A 12,804-nucleotide genomic window follows, 5' to 3' on the forward strand; every position below is an offset into this window, starting at 1 on the left:
TTACAAGTGTGAGCCACCACACCAGCCTCAAGTAGCTTTCGAGATGATGCCACAGCACTCCAGCCTGGCAACAGAGTGAGACTCCATCTCAAAAAAAAAAAAATCAGTTTAACATACCAAGCTTTTGGTCAAATTTCTAGTAGTTTAGAATTTATAATAAGTATGGGTAATTAAAATAAACCATAAACACTTTAAGGGAAGATTCATGAGTATACTATTAGAAATAATAATTAGGGCTGGGCGTGATCCTTCCACAGGTAGTTCTAGCTACTTGGGAGGCTGAGATGAGAGTATGACTTGAGCCCAAGAGTTCAAGACTAGCCTGGGCACTATGGTGGGTCCCCATCTCTTAAGAAAGAAAGAATAGGAATAACTAAATTAGTATAAGAACTAATTACTTAATTTGTATAAGTTATGAATATGCCAAATGCAATTTAGATGCTTTTTCAAAAGAGCACTGGTACTCAGAACCCTGATTCAATTTTTTAATCCTCATAGAATTTTTATATAAAGATTTTATGTTTGTCAGGTTAGCTCTTCATGTCGTATACTTTTTTTCCAACCTTGTATTTTAATGTGGTGTTTATGTTTATTACACATTTTTTGTCTTTTTTTTTTTAGTGTGTGGATTTGTAGTTTAATGAATAATAGCTGCTATTAGCATTCGTTCTAAAAAACAGCCTAATAAAGTGTTCCCTACTTGAATTCATTAACCTATCTTTGAAACAGGGTTAAGTGAATTTTGTATAATAAAGAAGCTAATTTTGAGATACAAAATATTTTGCATAAAATTAAATACTGTAGGAATATTTTTATTAAGGTGTGACATACATGTGTATGTGAGTTTTTGTTGTTTGTTTGAGATGGAGTCTCTGTTGCCCAGGCTGGAATGCAGTGGCGCGCCATCTCGGCTCACTGCAACCTCCGCCTCCCGGGTTCAGGCGATTCCTGCCTCAGTCTCCCTAGTGGCTGGGATTACAGGCGTGTGCCACTACGCCGGGCTAATTTTTTAAATTTTTTGGTAGAGACCAAGTTTCACCATGTTGGCCAGACTTGTCTTGAACTTCTGACCTCAAGTGATCCACCCACCAGCCTCCCAAAATGCTGGGATTACAGTCATGAGCCATCACACTCAACCAGTGTAACATATATTTTAAAATATATAATAGGATGGGCGTGGTGATTCATGCCTGTAATTCCAGCACTTTGGGAGGCCAAGGCGGATGGGTTGCAATGTCAGGAGTTCGAGACCAGCCTGACCAACACGGTGAAACCCCCGTCTCTACTAAAAATACAAAAATTAGCCAGGTGTGGTGGCACGCACCTGTAGTCCCAGCTATTTAGGGGGCTGAGGCAAGAGAATTGCTTGAACCCTGGAGGCGGAGGTTGCAGTGAGCTGAGATCGCGCCACTGCACTCCATCCTGGGCGACAGAGCGAGACTGTGTCTCAAAAAAAATAAAAATAAAATATATAATATGTCTAAAAAACTGTTGGGTAGTAGTAGATTATGGCTGTGGTAGGTACTACCTTACTTTAACAACATAATGCTATAAAAGGAAAGACTTAAACTGGTATTACCCTTTTATAGCCCCTTAGCAACATGCGTAGGATACTACTTGAGGTCATTATATTTCTCTTCACCCTTTATGGCGACATCAAATGATTTGAATGGCTGATGAGCTTTTTTATGAGGGAATTTGTAAAAACTACCCAGTAACTATAATAATGGAAGATGTTAACAAAGGAGGATCTGGGTACAGAGTATATAGGAACTCTGTAATATGTTTGCCACTTTTTTGTAAATCTAAAACTATTTTTAAATTGTTTATTTAAATTCTAATTATTCAACAGTAATTTAGTTCACTAATAAATTGATTTGAAAGAGTCAGTATTTTTTATTCCTACTTTCACTGGAAGAAAATCAATTGAACTTGTTTTCCGCAACTTTTTTTTTTAGGATTCAAGATGACCAACGAAGAACCTCTTCCCAAGAAGGTATGGGTTTTGGTTTTGGGTTTTTTTGTTTTGTTTTGGGTTTTTTGGGGGTTTTTTGAAGCACTTTTAAAAAAAATAGACTTGAAGGGATTATCGTTGTTTGCTTATTTTTCATTTCTTTGCCTTTATAACAATAATAGCATTGGAGTTGTACAGTGTGCCAGATATTGTATCTTATATCCAGTATATTTTTAGAATATTTCAGATTTTGGAAAACTTTAGTTATAATATTCCCATGGTCTACTCTTAATGTTCATTATGTGAATGTTTCCAGGTCTACTCTTAATGTTCATTATGTAAATATTTCCAGGTACATATATACAAATAATGTCAAAAATGGACATTATGAGTATATTATTATTCTTTTCCTAGTGTAAATCCCTTTGATTGTAATTAAAAACTACTTTATTAAAAAAATGGTTAGAGCTAATTTTCAAATTCTACCTTTTTCTCTGAAGTTTTGTTGTCTAGTCTCAAATCTCCCCCTGTTGTGCATTCCTACCTTGAGTTTAATTACTCTTACACACACACACACACACACACAGTGGCTGTTATAAAAGAGGTAACATCGTCTCTAGGAGGAATTTGTGATTCAATTGGGAAAGCTTACTAAACTTAATATTTAAGTGAATAATTTAGATATTACAGAAGTTTCCTATTGTGGAGTCAGATTACTCATAAAATGAATAAAGGATTGTATTATGCTTTCATAATCTGAGAATTACTGTGTGCTCCCTCTGGTACCCTTTGATTTTCCTCCCTTGGAACAGGGTCTTGCTCTCTTGCCCAGGTTGGAGTGCAGTGGTGCAATCTTGGCTTACTGCATTCTCCGCCTCCTGGGCTCAAGCGATCATCCCACCTCAGCCTCCTGAGTATCTGGGGGCTACAAGTATGTGCTACCACGCCCAGCTAATTTTTGTATTTCTTGTAGAGATGGGGTTTTACCATGTTGCCCAGGCTGGTCTCGAACTCCCGGGCTCAAGAGATAGCCACCTGCCTCTGCCTTCCAAAGTGCTGGGATAATAGGCATGAACTGCCTCTGGCAGCCTTTCAATATATTACATTATAATAGTTCCCTCATTCCATTTTATGGTAATACTATTTTACTGGTTAGTATTATAATTTGAAACATTTTTAAGGAAAAAAATTTAAGTGTCTTGTAAGGGAATACTAATAAAGCCTTTATTTTATTTTTATTTTTTATTTTCTGAGACAGAGTCTCACTCTGTCGCCCATGCTGGAGTGCAGTGGTACAATCTTGGCTCATTGTGGCCTCATACCCCAGCTTATGTGATCCTCCCACCTCTGCCCCCCAAAGTAGCTCAGACTACAGGTGTGCCACTACGCCTGGCTAATTCTTGTATTTTTTGGTAGAGATGGGGTTTTGCCATGTTACCCAGGCTGATCTTGAACTCCCGAGTTCAAGATATACTCCCGCCTCAGTCTCCCAAAGTGCAGGAGGCATGAGCCACAATGCCCAGCCAAAGCCTTAATTTTATACTGAGGTAGGAGAGGTATCTCACCTTTACAGCCTTTATTTGGTGTAGTGAATATACTGTTTCTCAATTTTTGAAGCATGTTAGCTTGTGCCCTTCTTTCAGCTTTTTGTTTTGAAATAATTATAGATTCATAGAAAGTTGCAAATAAATGTACAGAGAGGTTCTGTGCAACTTTCACTGAGCCTGCTTCATTGTTAACATCTTGCGTGACTAGCAGACATCTCTAATAACTATGAAAATCAGGGAATTGACATTGGTACAATCCACAGAGCTTATTCACATTTCACGTTATACTTGCACTGTTAGTGGGGGAAGTGGGGAAGAGCTATATGCACTATTATCATGTCTAGCTTTGTGTAACCATCATTAATCAAGATACATATGTGAACTATCACCATAAAGCTTCGTCGAGTTATTCTTTAATAGCCACATCTACCCCGTCCCTCTCCATGCCTGACCCCTGGCAACCACTAATTTATCTCCATTTGTATAATTGTTACTTCAGAGTGTTATATAAATGTAGTCATGTAGTAGGCATCTTTTTGAGACTATTTTTTTCCTTCCACTTAGCACAGTTTCCTTAAGGTTTATACAAATTGTTTCATTTATCAGTAGTCCTGTTTCTTTTTATTGCTTAAAGTGTTCCATGGTGTGGCTGTAGGATAGTTTAATCATTTGCCTGTTAAAGGACATTTGGATAGTTTTCAGTTTTTTAGCTTTTACAAGTAAAGCTGCTTGCATGTTTTCATTTCTTTGATATACATGTTTAAGAGTGCAACTGCTGAGTTATATGGCACGTTCATTTTTAGTTGTATTAATAAAAGGAACTGCCATACTTCTTCAGATACCATTTTTACATTCTCACCTGCAGTGTAGGAAACTTCAGTTTCTCTGAATCCTCACCAGCATTTGGTGTTGCCACTAATTTTTATTTTAGCCATTCTAATCAGTGTGTGGTGATACCTGGGGTTTTAATGTGCATTTTCCTAATGATGATGCCCATTGTTAAGATACCAAATAGTTTACCTTAAAAAAAAAAACTTTTGTAATAAAATACTTTTTTTTTAAAATCATAATATGTACTGAGCCGTTTAAATCTCACACTTGGGAGATGTTTCATAGGTCTCATTATAGAACTTTGTGTCTTCAGGAAGATCACTAAATTCATATTGTAATTCTCTTTATAGGTTCGATTGAGTGAAACAGACTTCAAAGTTATGGCAAGAGATGAGTTAATTCTAAGGTAAAATGTTCTCTGTTCAAAAACAAAGTCTTTCTATAGAACATTATATTGTGACTCTACACTGTAATTGTCTTTGTGCCAGATATTGTTTTTAATGTTGTTCTATCCTCAAATAATTTAATGTACTTTTTGAGCATACTATGACCTATTTCTTATATTAACACTGAGGAAAACGTAACACTTTAAAGAACTACTAGGAAGCTATAAGTTTAACAAATATATGGCTTGTTTTGTGTAGTTTTTCCTTTGGTGTTTAACATTTGAAAAAGAAATGTAATCCTAAAAGATACACTTATATTTATGGAAGAAATACATAATTTACTAATGAAGTGAGGTTACTTTTTCTTATTAGCGTGACCTTCACCAGCTCATATAACTTCATACTCTTCATTTTCTCATCTGTAAGTTGAAGAGGTTGGGTTAAGTTATTGTTAAAGGTGACTTCCAGTTCTGAATTTCTGCGGTTATCTTGTAAATGTCTTACAAAAGCAGATTGTCAAGTACAACGTATAATCTTTTTAGATTGTGTAAGAAATCAGGAAGTAGGATATTCTGTGTTTTATAATTTAAATATATTCTTTCTGTATTTTATTGCTATGGTTAGTAAGTTTCTTGATAACTTAGATAAAAATAAAATGAGTATTTTAACAGGCTGAAAGCGGAGGAGAGAAAAGATGTTTTGTGAGATAGGCTAACACAGATTTTGTTGTTTCCTAGAGTGTGACAATTTCCTACTTTCACCTTTGGACAGCTACTGTATTATGAACACACTTTTTACCTTTTTTTTTTTTTTTTTTTTTTCGCCATAATCTCATACATAGGACAGTTTCCATTGCATACCTTTGTCTTTCTGCACATAAAATTTAAATTTTTGTTATTCTAAAACACTTCTGTCTTATGCTGAAGTATATACTTAAGATACACTACTACTCAGTGCTGGGTTTTTTTTTGTTTGTTTTAATGTGCATATAAATTATAATAGAGGGGAGGTGCTGCTCAGGCTGGTCTTGAATGCCTGGCCTGAAGTGATTCTCTCACCTTGGCCTCCCAAAGTGCTGGGATTACAGGCATGGGCCACCATGCCCGTCCATGATTTTTTTTTTCCCTATCTCTGGCATTGTATACTTTTTTTTATGCCTTCTTACATAATTGCTCTGGTTAGTCTGTGCAGTCATTTTTTTGATTTAACTGTAGGAGGGGAAAAATCAGTAATCTTAATAAAGAATCATAGAAATGTTTTATTTTAAGATACCTTTAAGGTTTCTAAATCATATGCAGTGTATTTCCTTGAGGTCAGTTTAACATCTTTCCTTAGGGAATTCATGTAAGACTTTTAGGTGAGTTTTTTTCTCTTTGATTCCCTTGGAGATTTTAAACCAGCTGCTACTTATTTAACTAGTCTGTGCCTTCTATCCTTGTGATATACATGTTCTTGCTTCAGTTTTTATATTTTTCTGTACTTCTAAAATAAATCGTTCTTTTATAGCCTCCACTGAAGATCTTTCTCTATACATCCCCAAATATTTGGTAAACTGTACGTGTCCTAGGTTTTAAGTGCCATAAAAATAAAGCATGGCCTTGGCTGAACATCAGTGTTTACATAGAAAGTGGATTAGTTTGGTATTAGGAAGGTTTTTCTTTTTCTTTTTTTTTTTTTTTAAGACAGAGTCTCGCTCTGTCACCAGGCTGGAATGCAGTTGCACGATCTCGGCTCACTGCAACCGCCGCCTCCCGGTCAAGCGGTTCTCCTGCCTCAGCCTCCCAAGTAGCTGGTACTACGGGCATGCGCCACCATGCCCTGCTAATTTTTTTGTATTTTCAGTAGAGACGGGATTTCACTGTGTTGGCCAGGATGGTCTTGATTTCTTGACCTCATGATCTGCCCGCCTCGGCCTCCCAAAGTGCTGGGATTACAGGCACGAGCCTTTTTGTTCATTATGTTGTAATATTAATAACTCATGACAAGCCTGTTTTTAAGATCATAAAATGGTTTTCTAAAGCCAAATTTTAATTAATTGTACCTGAAGAGCAGCTTGAAAACATGGCTCTTAAATATGCAGGATAGCAGACATTCAGGGCAGGGTGCTTTCCATTAGGAACTGCCTAATAAGACTAAGAAAAATCTTTATTGCTAAGAGGACCTAGCAGTGTATATATTCAGGGTAGAGAAGTATAATGAAGAACAGCGGTCCCCTTGTATTCTGATAGCATATGGCATTTATGCAGGTTTCTGACAGTTAGATGTGATTGTTAAATTACAGTCTTGAAAAATGTTATATTCTCACCCTGTGTTTACAGGCAGAAATTGATATTACCTTGAGAAGAGTCACATGGTATTTTCACAAAAGAGCCAAGATAAAGAACCTTCAATTCTACATAATGAGGCACATTTCTAATATGCCTTTTGTTCTAAGTGGACAACATATGAAAGCAGCAGTAGGATTTTTTTTTTCCAGCTTCTATAATCCAGGATTATCCTGAACATCAGTGATATCAAAGTGAATCTGGGGTTTGATCTCACCCAGAGCATGCTTGGCATGTTCTCAGCAGAAAACACCTTCTCTATATATCTCCTTTTACCTGTGGTCCTGTAAAATGGGAAGGAAAAATGAGGGACTATTTTATTATCAGTTAAACTAGATTTAGGCCGGGTGTGGTGACTCAGGCCTGTAATTTCAGCAGTTTGGGAGGCCAGGGTGTGAGGATCATTTGAGCTCGGGAGTTGAAGACCAGCCTGGGCAACATAGTGAGACCCCATCTCTACAAAAAAATGAGCCATGTGCCTTTGGTCCCAGCTATACAGGAAGCTGAGGCAGGGACATCGCTTGAGCCCAGACCCTGTTTGCGCCACACTGCACTCCAGCCTGGGGGACAGAGCGAGACTCTGTCTAAAAAAAACTAGATTTAAAATGAAAAATCCAGAAGAATGCTCAGTATTACTAAAATCTGTGAGTTTATAGATATCTTCTAGTTTATTTAATAAAAACTATTTTATCGTAACAACTAATGTATGGATTTTTTTATTAGATGGAAACAATATGAAGCATATGTACAAGCTTTGGAGGGCAAGTACACAGATCTTAACTGTAAGTTTGAGTTTTAGCTTCCTAAAGACTGAATAATCTCCATTTGATTGTTAAAATCAAAAGGATAATTGTTTTTATTAAAGCAAATGTAATTTTTCTCATGTTTTATTATAAGAACTATACATAGGCACTGTGTTGGGTGCAAGAAAATATAAAGATGAATGAGACACAGTCTCAGTCATTGGAGAAGACAGAGGTGTAATACTCATGTAATGGCATGACTTAGCAAAATTATATGCAAGGTTCTGAGTACAGATGCAGTAACTCAGAACTACTTGAAACTTTTCTTACTTGTCCCTAACCCCTTCTGCATAGGAATTTGACTTGAAGCATGAGTTACTAGTCTAGAAGAGAAATAAATAGAAGCAACCAGTAACAGATTTATGACAGCTTAAATCAATATATATAACTTAATTATGTTTAATATATACAGATTTTTTAAAATCTGCTGAAAATAACAAAGTTTATCATTTTAAGCCATTTTAGTCTCACTTTTTACTGTTTGAATCACATACTATTTGTTGAGTATAAAAACCAATATATATTGTTTTCTAACTTCAGAAGGGTTAATACCCTGAAATTCTAATTTTGTGTGACTATGTTACCCATAGAAGTCATGAACATTATGAAAGTTTAAGGCTAGGCACAGTGGCTCACACCTATAATCCCAGCACTTTGGGAGGCCAAGGTGGGAAGATCACTTGAGCCCAGGAGTTTGAGACCAGCATAGGCAATATAGGGAGACCTTGTCTCTACAAAAAAAAAAGAGTCAGGAGGATCACTAGAGCCCGGGAGGTCAAGGCTGCAGTGAGCCGTGATTGTGCCACTGGACTCCTGCCTGGGTAACAGAATAAGATCCTGCCTCAAGTTTAAAATACAAATTGTCCAGCAGTTATTACTATTTTATTTATTTATTTGTTTGTTTGAGACAGGGTCTCGCACTGTCGCCCAGGCTGGAGTGCAGTGGCACAATCTGGGCTTAGTGCAACCTCCGCCTCCCAGGTTCAAGTCATTCACCTGCCTCAGCCTCCCAAGTAGCTGGGATTACAGACATGCATCACCACGACTGGCTAATTTTGTATTTTTAGTAGAGACGGTGTTTCACCGTGTTGGTTAGGCTGGTCTCAAACTCCTGACCTCAGGTGATCTACCCGCCTCAGCCTCCCAAAGTGCTGGGATTAACAGGCGTGAGTCACTGTGCCCAGACAGCTTTTTTATATTAAATAGGTTAAAACATACTAATCAGGATTTTGTGAATACTGTATAACACAGATGTTTCCTGTCTTCTGTTGGGAATAGATGAAACTATAACAACATAATTTAGTTAGTAGTCATGGAGCACTATGACACCATTGTCTCCTAAAGGAGCTCTCATGACCAGGAAAAAATTCGCCTGTTATAAAAGTAGTTAGGATGGAAACTAAAGACTTGATTAATTTTTTGACCCTAGTTCTTATTGTTCTTGACAGAGGTATTTAGAACTTGATCTTAAAATTGTATTTATAATTTTTTTTTTGAATCATCAGCTAATGATGTAACTGGCCTAAGAGAGTCTGAAGAAAAACTAAAGCAACAACAGCAGGAGTCTGCACGCAGGGAAAACATCCTTGTAATGCGACTAGCAACCAAGGAACAAGAGATGCAAGAGTGTACTGTAAGTATTTCAAGTTATATAAATGTCTTTAGTTGAGGAATTGGTTTTTAGTCCACATTATTACATGTTAATTTTAAACATTTAATGCTAAATATAAGAGCTTATCTTTTATAGGTACGTACGCTTTGAGCTTTAAGAATACTAGATGAAAAATTTTGATAATGTCTCATTTAGACGTTTTTTTGTGGCCAAGAAGGCAAAGTTTTAAGTTTTTTTTTGAAATTTTCATGCCTTATAAATATTAGTTCATCAATTCCAGACATTTTTCAGATACCTTGGTGTCTGAGGATGTAATCAATAAAAGAGCATTTGCTCTTTATTGCTTTACTTTCACTGATTAGGAAAGCCATCTGATGACTTTATCTCTGCTCTCTTGTCCCCTCTGTGTATAGAACTGTTTTTCCTAGTGTCAGCAACCTCTTTAGTGTCTCCTTTTTAATTGTTAGAACTTTGATGTGTACTGTGTAGTATTTACTATGTCTACGTAGATCTGAAATCTAGTGACATAGTTGATCATCCAGCTCTGGTAGTTTAGGCTCAATCTTACAGTGTAATTATACAAAATAATTAGAGGCAGCTGTATCCTTGTTTCTGATTTTAAAATCTGAATGTTTCTTCAATTCTTTGTGTACTCTCCGTTCATTTGGTACATATAGAAGTCTTCTTATGTGTTATTAAAGTCTTCTAAGATAGTATTCTGGTCATTGGAGACACCAAAAATCTATGGGCACAGTCCTGTTCCTGTTTCTTTTGCCAATAGAATGTTCCTTAAGGCTCAGTCACAGTCCTTTTACTTCCCTTACAGAGATTGTTTAAATTCCAACAAAAGCACATATTTACTCTTCTTTCACTTGTTACTAAATGACTTCTTCACATTTTACTTTGCTAAAGGCTGGCTTTTATCATTTTCTTTACTTTTTTTTCCCCACTAACCCCCCCACCCTTTTCTTGAGACAGGGCCTCTCTCTCATCCAGGCTGGAGTGCAGTGGTGTAATCACACCTCACTTCAGCTTCCCGAGTAACTGTGATTTCAGGTGTGTGCCACCAAGCGCAGCTAATTTCTTAATTTTTGTAGAGATGAGGTCTTCCCTATGTTGCCCAGGCTGGTCTTGAACTGCTGTACTTTGGCAATCCTTACTCCTTGCCTCCCAAAACTGTTGGGATTATAGGTGTGAGCCATCGCACCTGGCCCATTATCATTTTCTCTACCTTCTTAACACATTTTGTCCTTTTGTTTCTATCAGTTTTGTTGTAATTCTTACCACCACTGATACTTCTTTCTCCCTAGTTACTAATGAATGTTTTAACAAATTTCCCTTTACACGAGAAATGGATCTTACCTTTAGACTGCTAGCACTTGGGAGATAGAGTGTGAATAGATGGTGGTGATGGTAGTATCTCATAGGATCAGAATGTCTTGAATTCCATTTCTCTTCTGGATTCCTACTCTTGACATCATAGTTGATGTGTGCACATCACAATGTTTGTGCTATTCATGCACATCTGATTCTCCATCTGTCCTATATGCGCTGGCAGTTTTGATCATATTACGCCTGGTCAAGGCCTTCGGTGATACCTCATCACTCTTGTCTCCTCGACCTGGATTTTAAGGTTATTTCAACTATAATGGAACCTAACCTTTTCCAGCTTTTTTTTTTTTTTTTTTTAAACAGCTGTCATCTGCATACGCCAGCTGAACAACTTCCTGTTCTTCCAATTATAATACAAGTGAGGTTTTGCAGACAGGGCAGGGCAGCAGGAGCAAAATCACAAGGAAAGGTCAAGATTATATATGGCAGATGAGGATAAAGTTTCAGGTGAGAGTGAAAAAAAATGAGGTCAGCCTGGAATCTTGGGTATTCTAGAAGAGGGGACTACTGAAGAATTTTTCAGCAAGAGATGTATGTGATGGATCAGATTTAGATTTACATTTTAGGTAGATCACTCTGACTTGAGTATGAAAGATAGATTTGAGAGGAACAGGACTTTAAGCAAGAAAACCAATTGTGAGGCTGTTAAAATAGTTCAGATGAAATACATGAAGCCACTGGTGGTAGCAGACAGGACAGAATAGGTGTTTTGGAGGCACAATCAATAGGACTTGTTTAGTTTGGATGCTGTTGTGGAAGGAATGAAAAAAATCTAGGGAGGAATCACAGCTTCAGGTTTGTCTTGTTTGACTGAGTAACGATGCTACTAGGATAGATCCTACAAAGATCAAATTTTAAAAGAAGAGTAGAGTGTGGTGTTAGGAAAACAGGAAATCCAGCATTCCCTCCTCCTTCCCCAAAATACAAAGTGATTAAAACAAAGGCATACATAAAGTTCTGTACAATACGAATTTAAAATTGTTCATTAGATTTGGCAGTTAAGAGGTTGTTGGCCAAGGAAGCCAAAAGATTGGATACCCCTGCTGTAGAGGAACTGTCAAGTGGGAAGTGAGAGAAACTGAATTTAAAGAGTAGAAAGAATGGGAGTTATGTACTATAGGAGTTTGGAGGGAATAGGTTAAGCGAATGGTTGAAAGGATTGGCCCTGAGAAGGAGGGTTTCTTACCCTCTTGAGTGAAAAATAGTGGAAAGGTTTGTATTAGGTACCTGTCCTTTAAAATAGAGCTGCTGCATTTACCCTTGGTGTTTCAGATTAAGCTAAGCGTAGAAAAAATAAAATATACATCCTTAGGAATCTATTTGTGTAGATCTTTTGTTTGTCCAGCATACTAACTCATCCATTTGATCTTTTAATAATAATGCTTTATTTCTTTGTCTACATGCAGTCTTTGCCAAGTACATCAGTAGTCAATTTAGTTAGTTTTGAGTGTAAGGCATAAATTAGCCATGTAGTTACTATATTCTTAACTATATACTGTATTCTTAACTATATTTTATTTTGTTGGTAAGTAAAATCTGTCATTTTTGTTCACCTCAGTGGTATTTCTGTTTTTCATTTAGTCTTTTGCCAATCAACTCAAAATAGATTTAGGAATAAAACTAACTTTGAAAACACTTTACTCAGTGTTCTCTTCCCTAGAACATGGAATTTATTCTAGTCAGATTCACCTCTCTTTTCATGAATGAAAGTGTTGACTATTGGGTCTTTGTAAAGCTAGATAGTAACTGAGTCTCAGTCTGTGCTGTAGACTGTTTTAATCAGTCCTGTCAGTACATGGAGTGCACTGTAAGTCATGGTTTATTCTCGCTCTGTTAAGTTGTCTTAGCAGCTGGCTTCACATTGACTATGCAGTTGTACTAGATTTTTGCTCAGTGAAACAAATGTATTCCCAAACCACTTAGTATATTTGTTCCTTTTACTAAATTTATATTAG

General features: G+C 36.8%; 1 protein-coding gene across 5 annotated transcripts in view; it reads left to right on the forward strand.

The window, feature by feature from the left end:
* The window catches only part of WTAP (WT1 associated protein), a 30,143-nt gene that overhangs the window by 8,108 nt on the left and 9,231 nt on the right, over positions 1-12,804 (forward strand). For 4 of the 5 annotated variants that reach the window (XM_004044898.5, XM_063707232.1, XM_004044899.5 and 1 more), the window contains exons 2-5: positions 1,959-1,996; positions 4,683-4,738; positions 7,766-7,824; positions 9,351-9,478. In XM_004044898.5, coding sequence (XP_004044946.1) covers positions 1,967-1,996; positions 4,683-4,738; positions 7,766-7,824; positions 9,351-9,478 — 273 coding nt within the window. In that variant the 5' untranslated portion in view covers positions 1,959-1,966. Of the gene's footprint in view, positions 1-1,958; positions 1,997-4,682; positions 4,739-7,765; positions 7,825-9,350; positions 9,479-12,804 lie in introns of those variants that run through there. The other variant, XM_055391025.2, reaches the window with a different exon arrangement.

Source organism: Gorilla gorilla, chromosome 5, assembly GCF_029281585.2.
Source record: "Gorilla gorilla gorilla isolate KB3781 chromosome 5, NHGRI_mGorGor1-v2.1_pri, whole genome shotgun sequence".
In the NCBI taxonomy this organism is placed as follows: domain Eukaryota; kingdom Metazoa; phylum Chordata; class Mammalia; order Primates; family Hominidae; genus Gorilla; species Gorilla gorilla.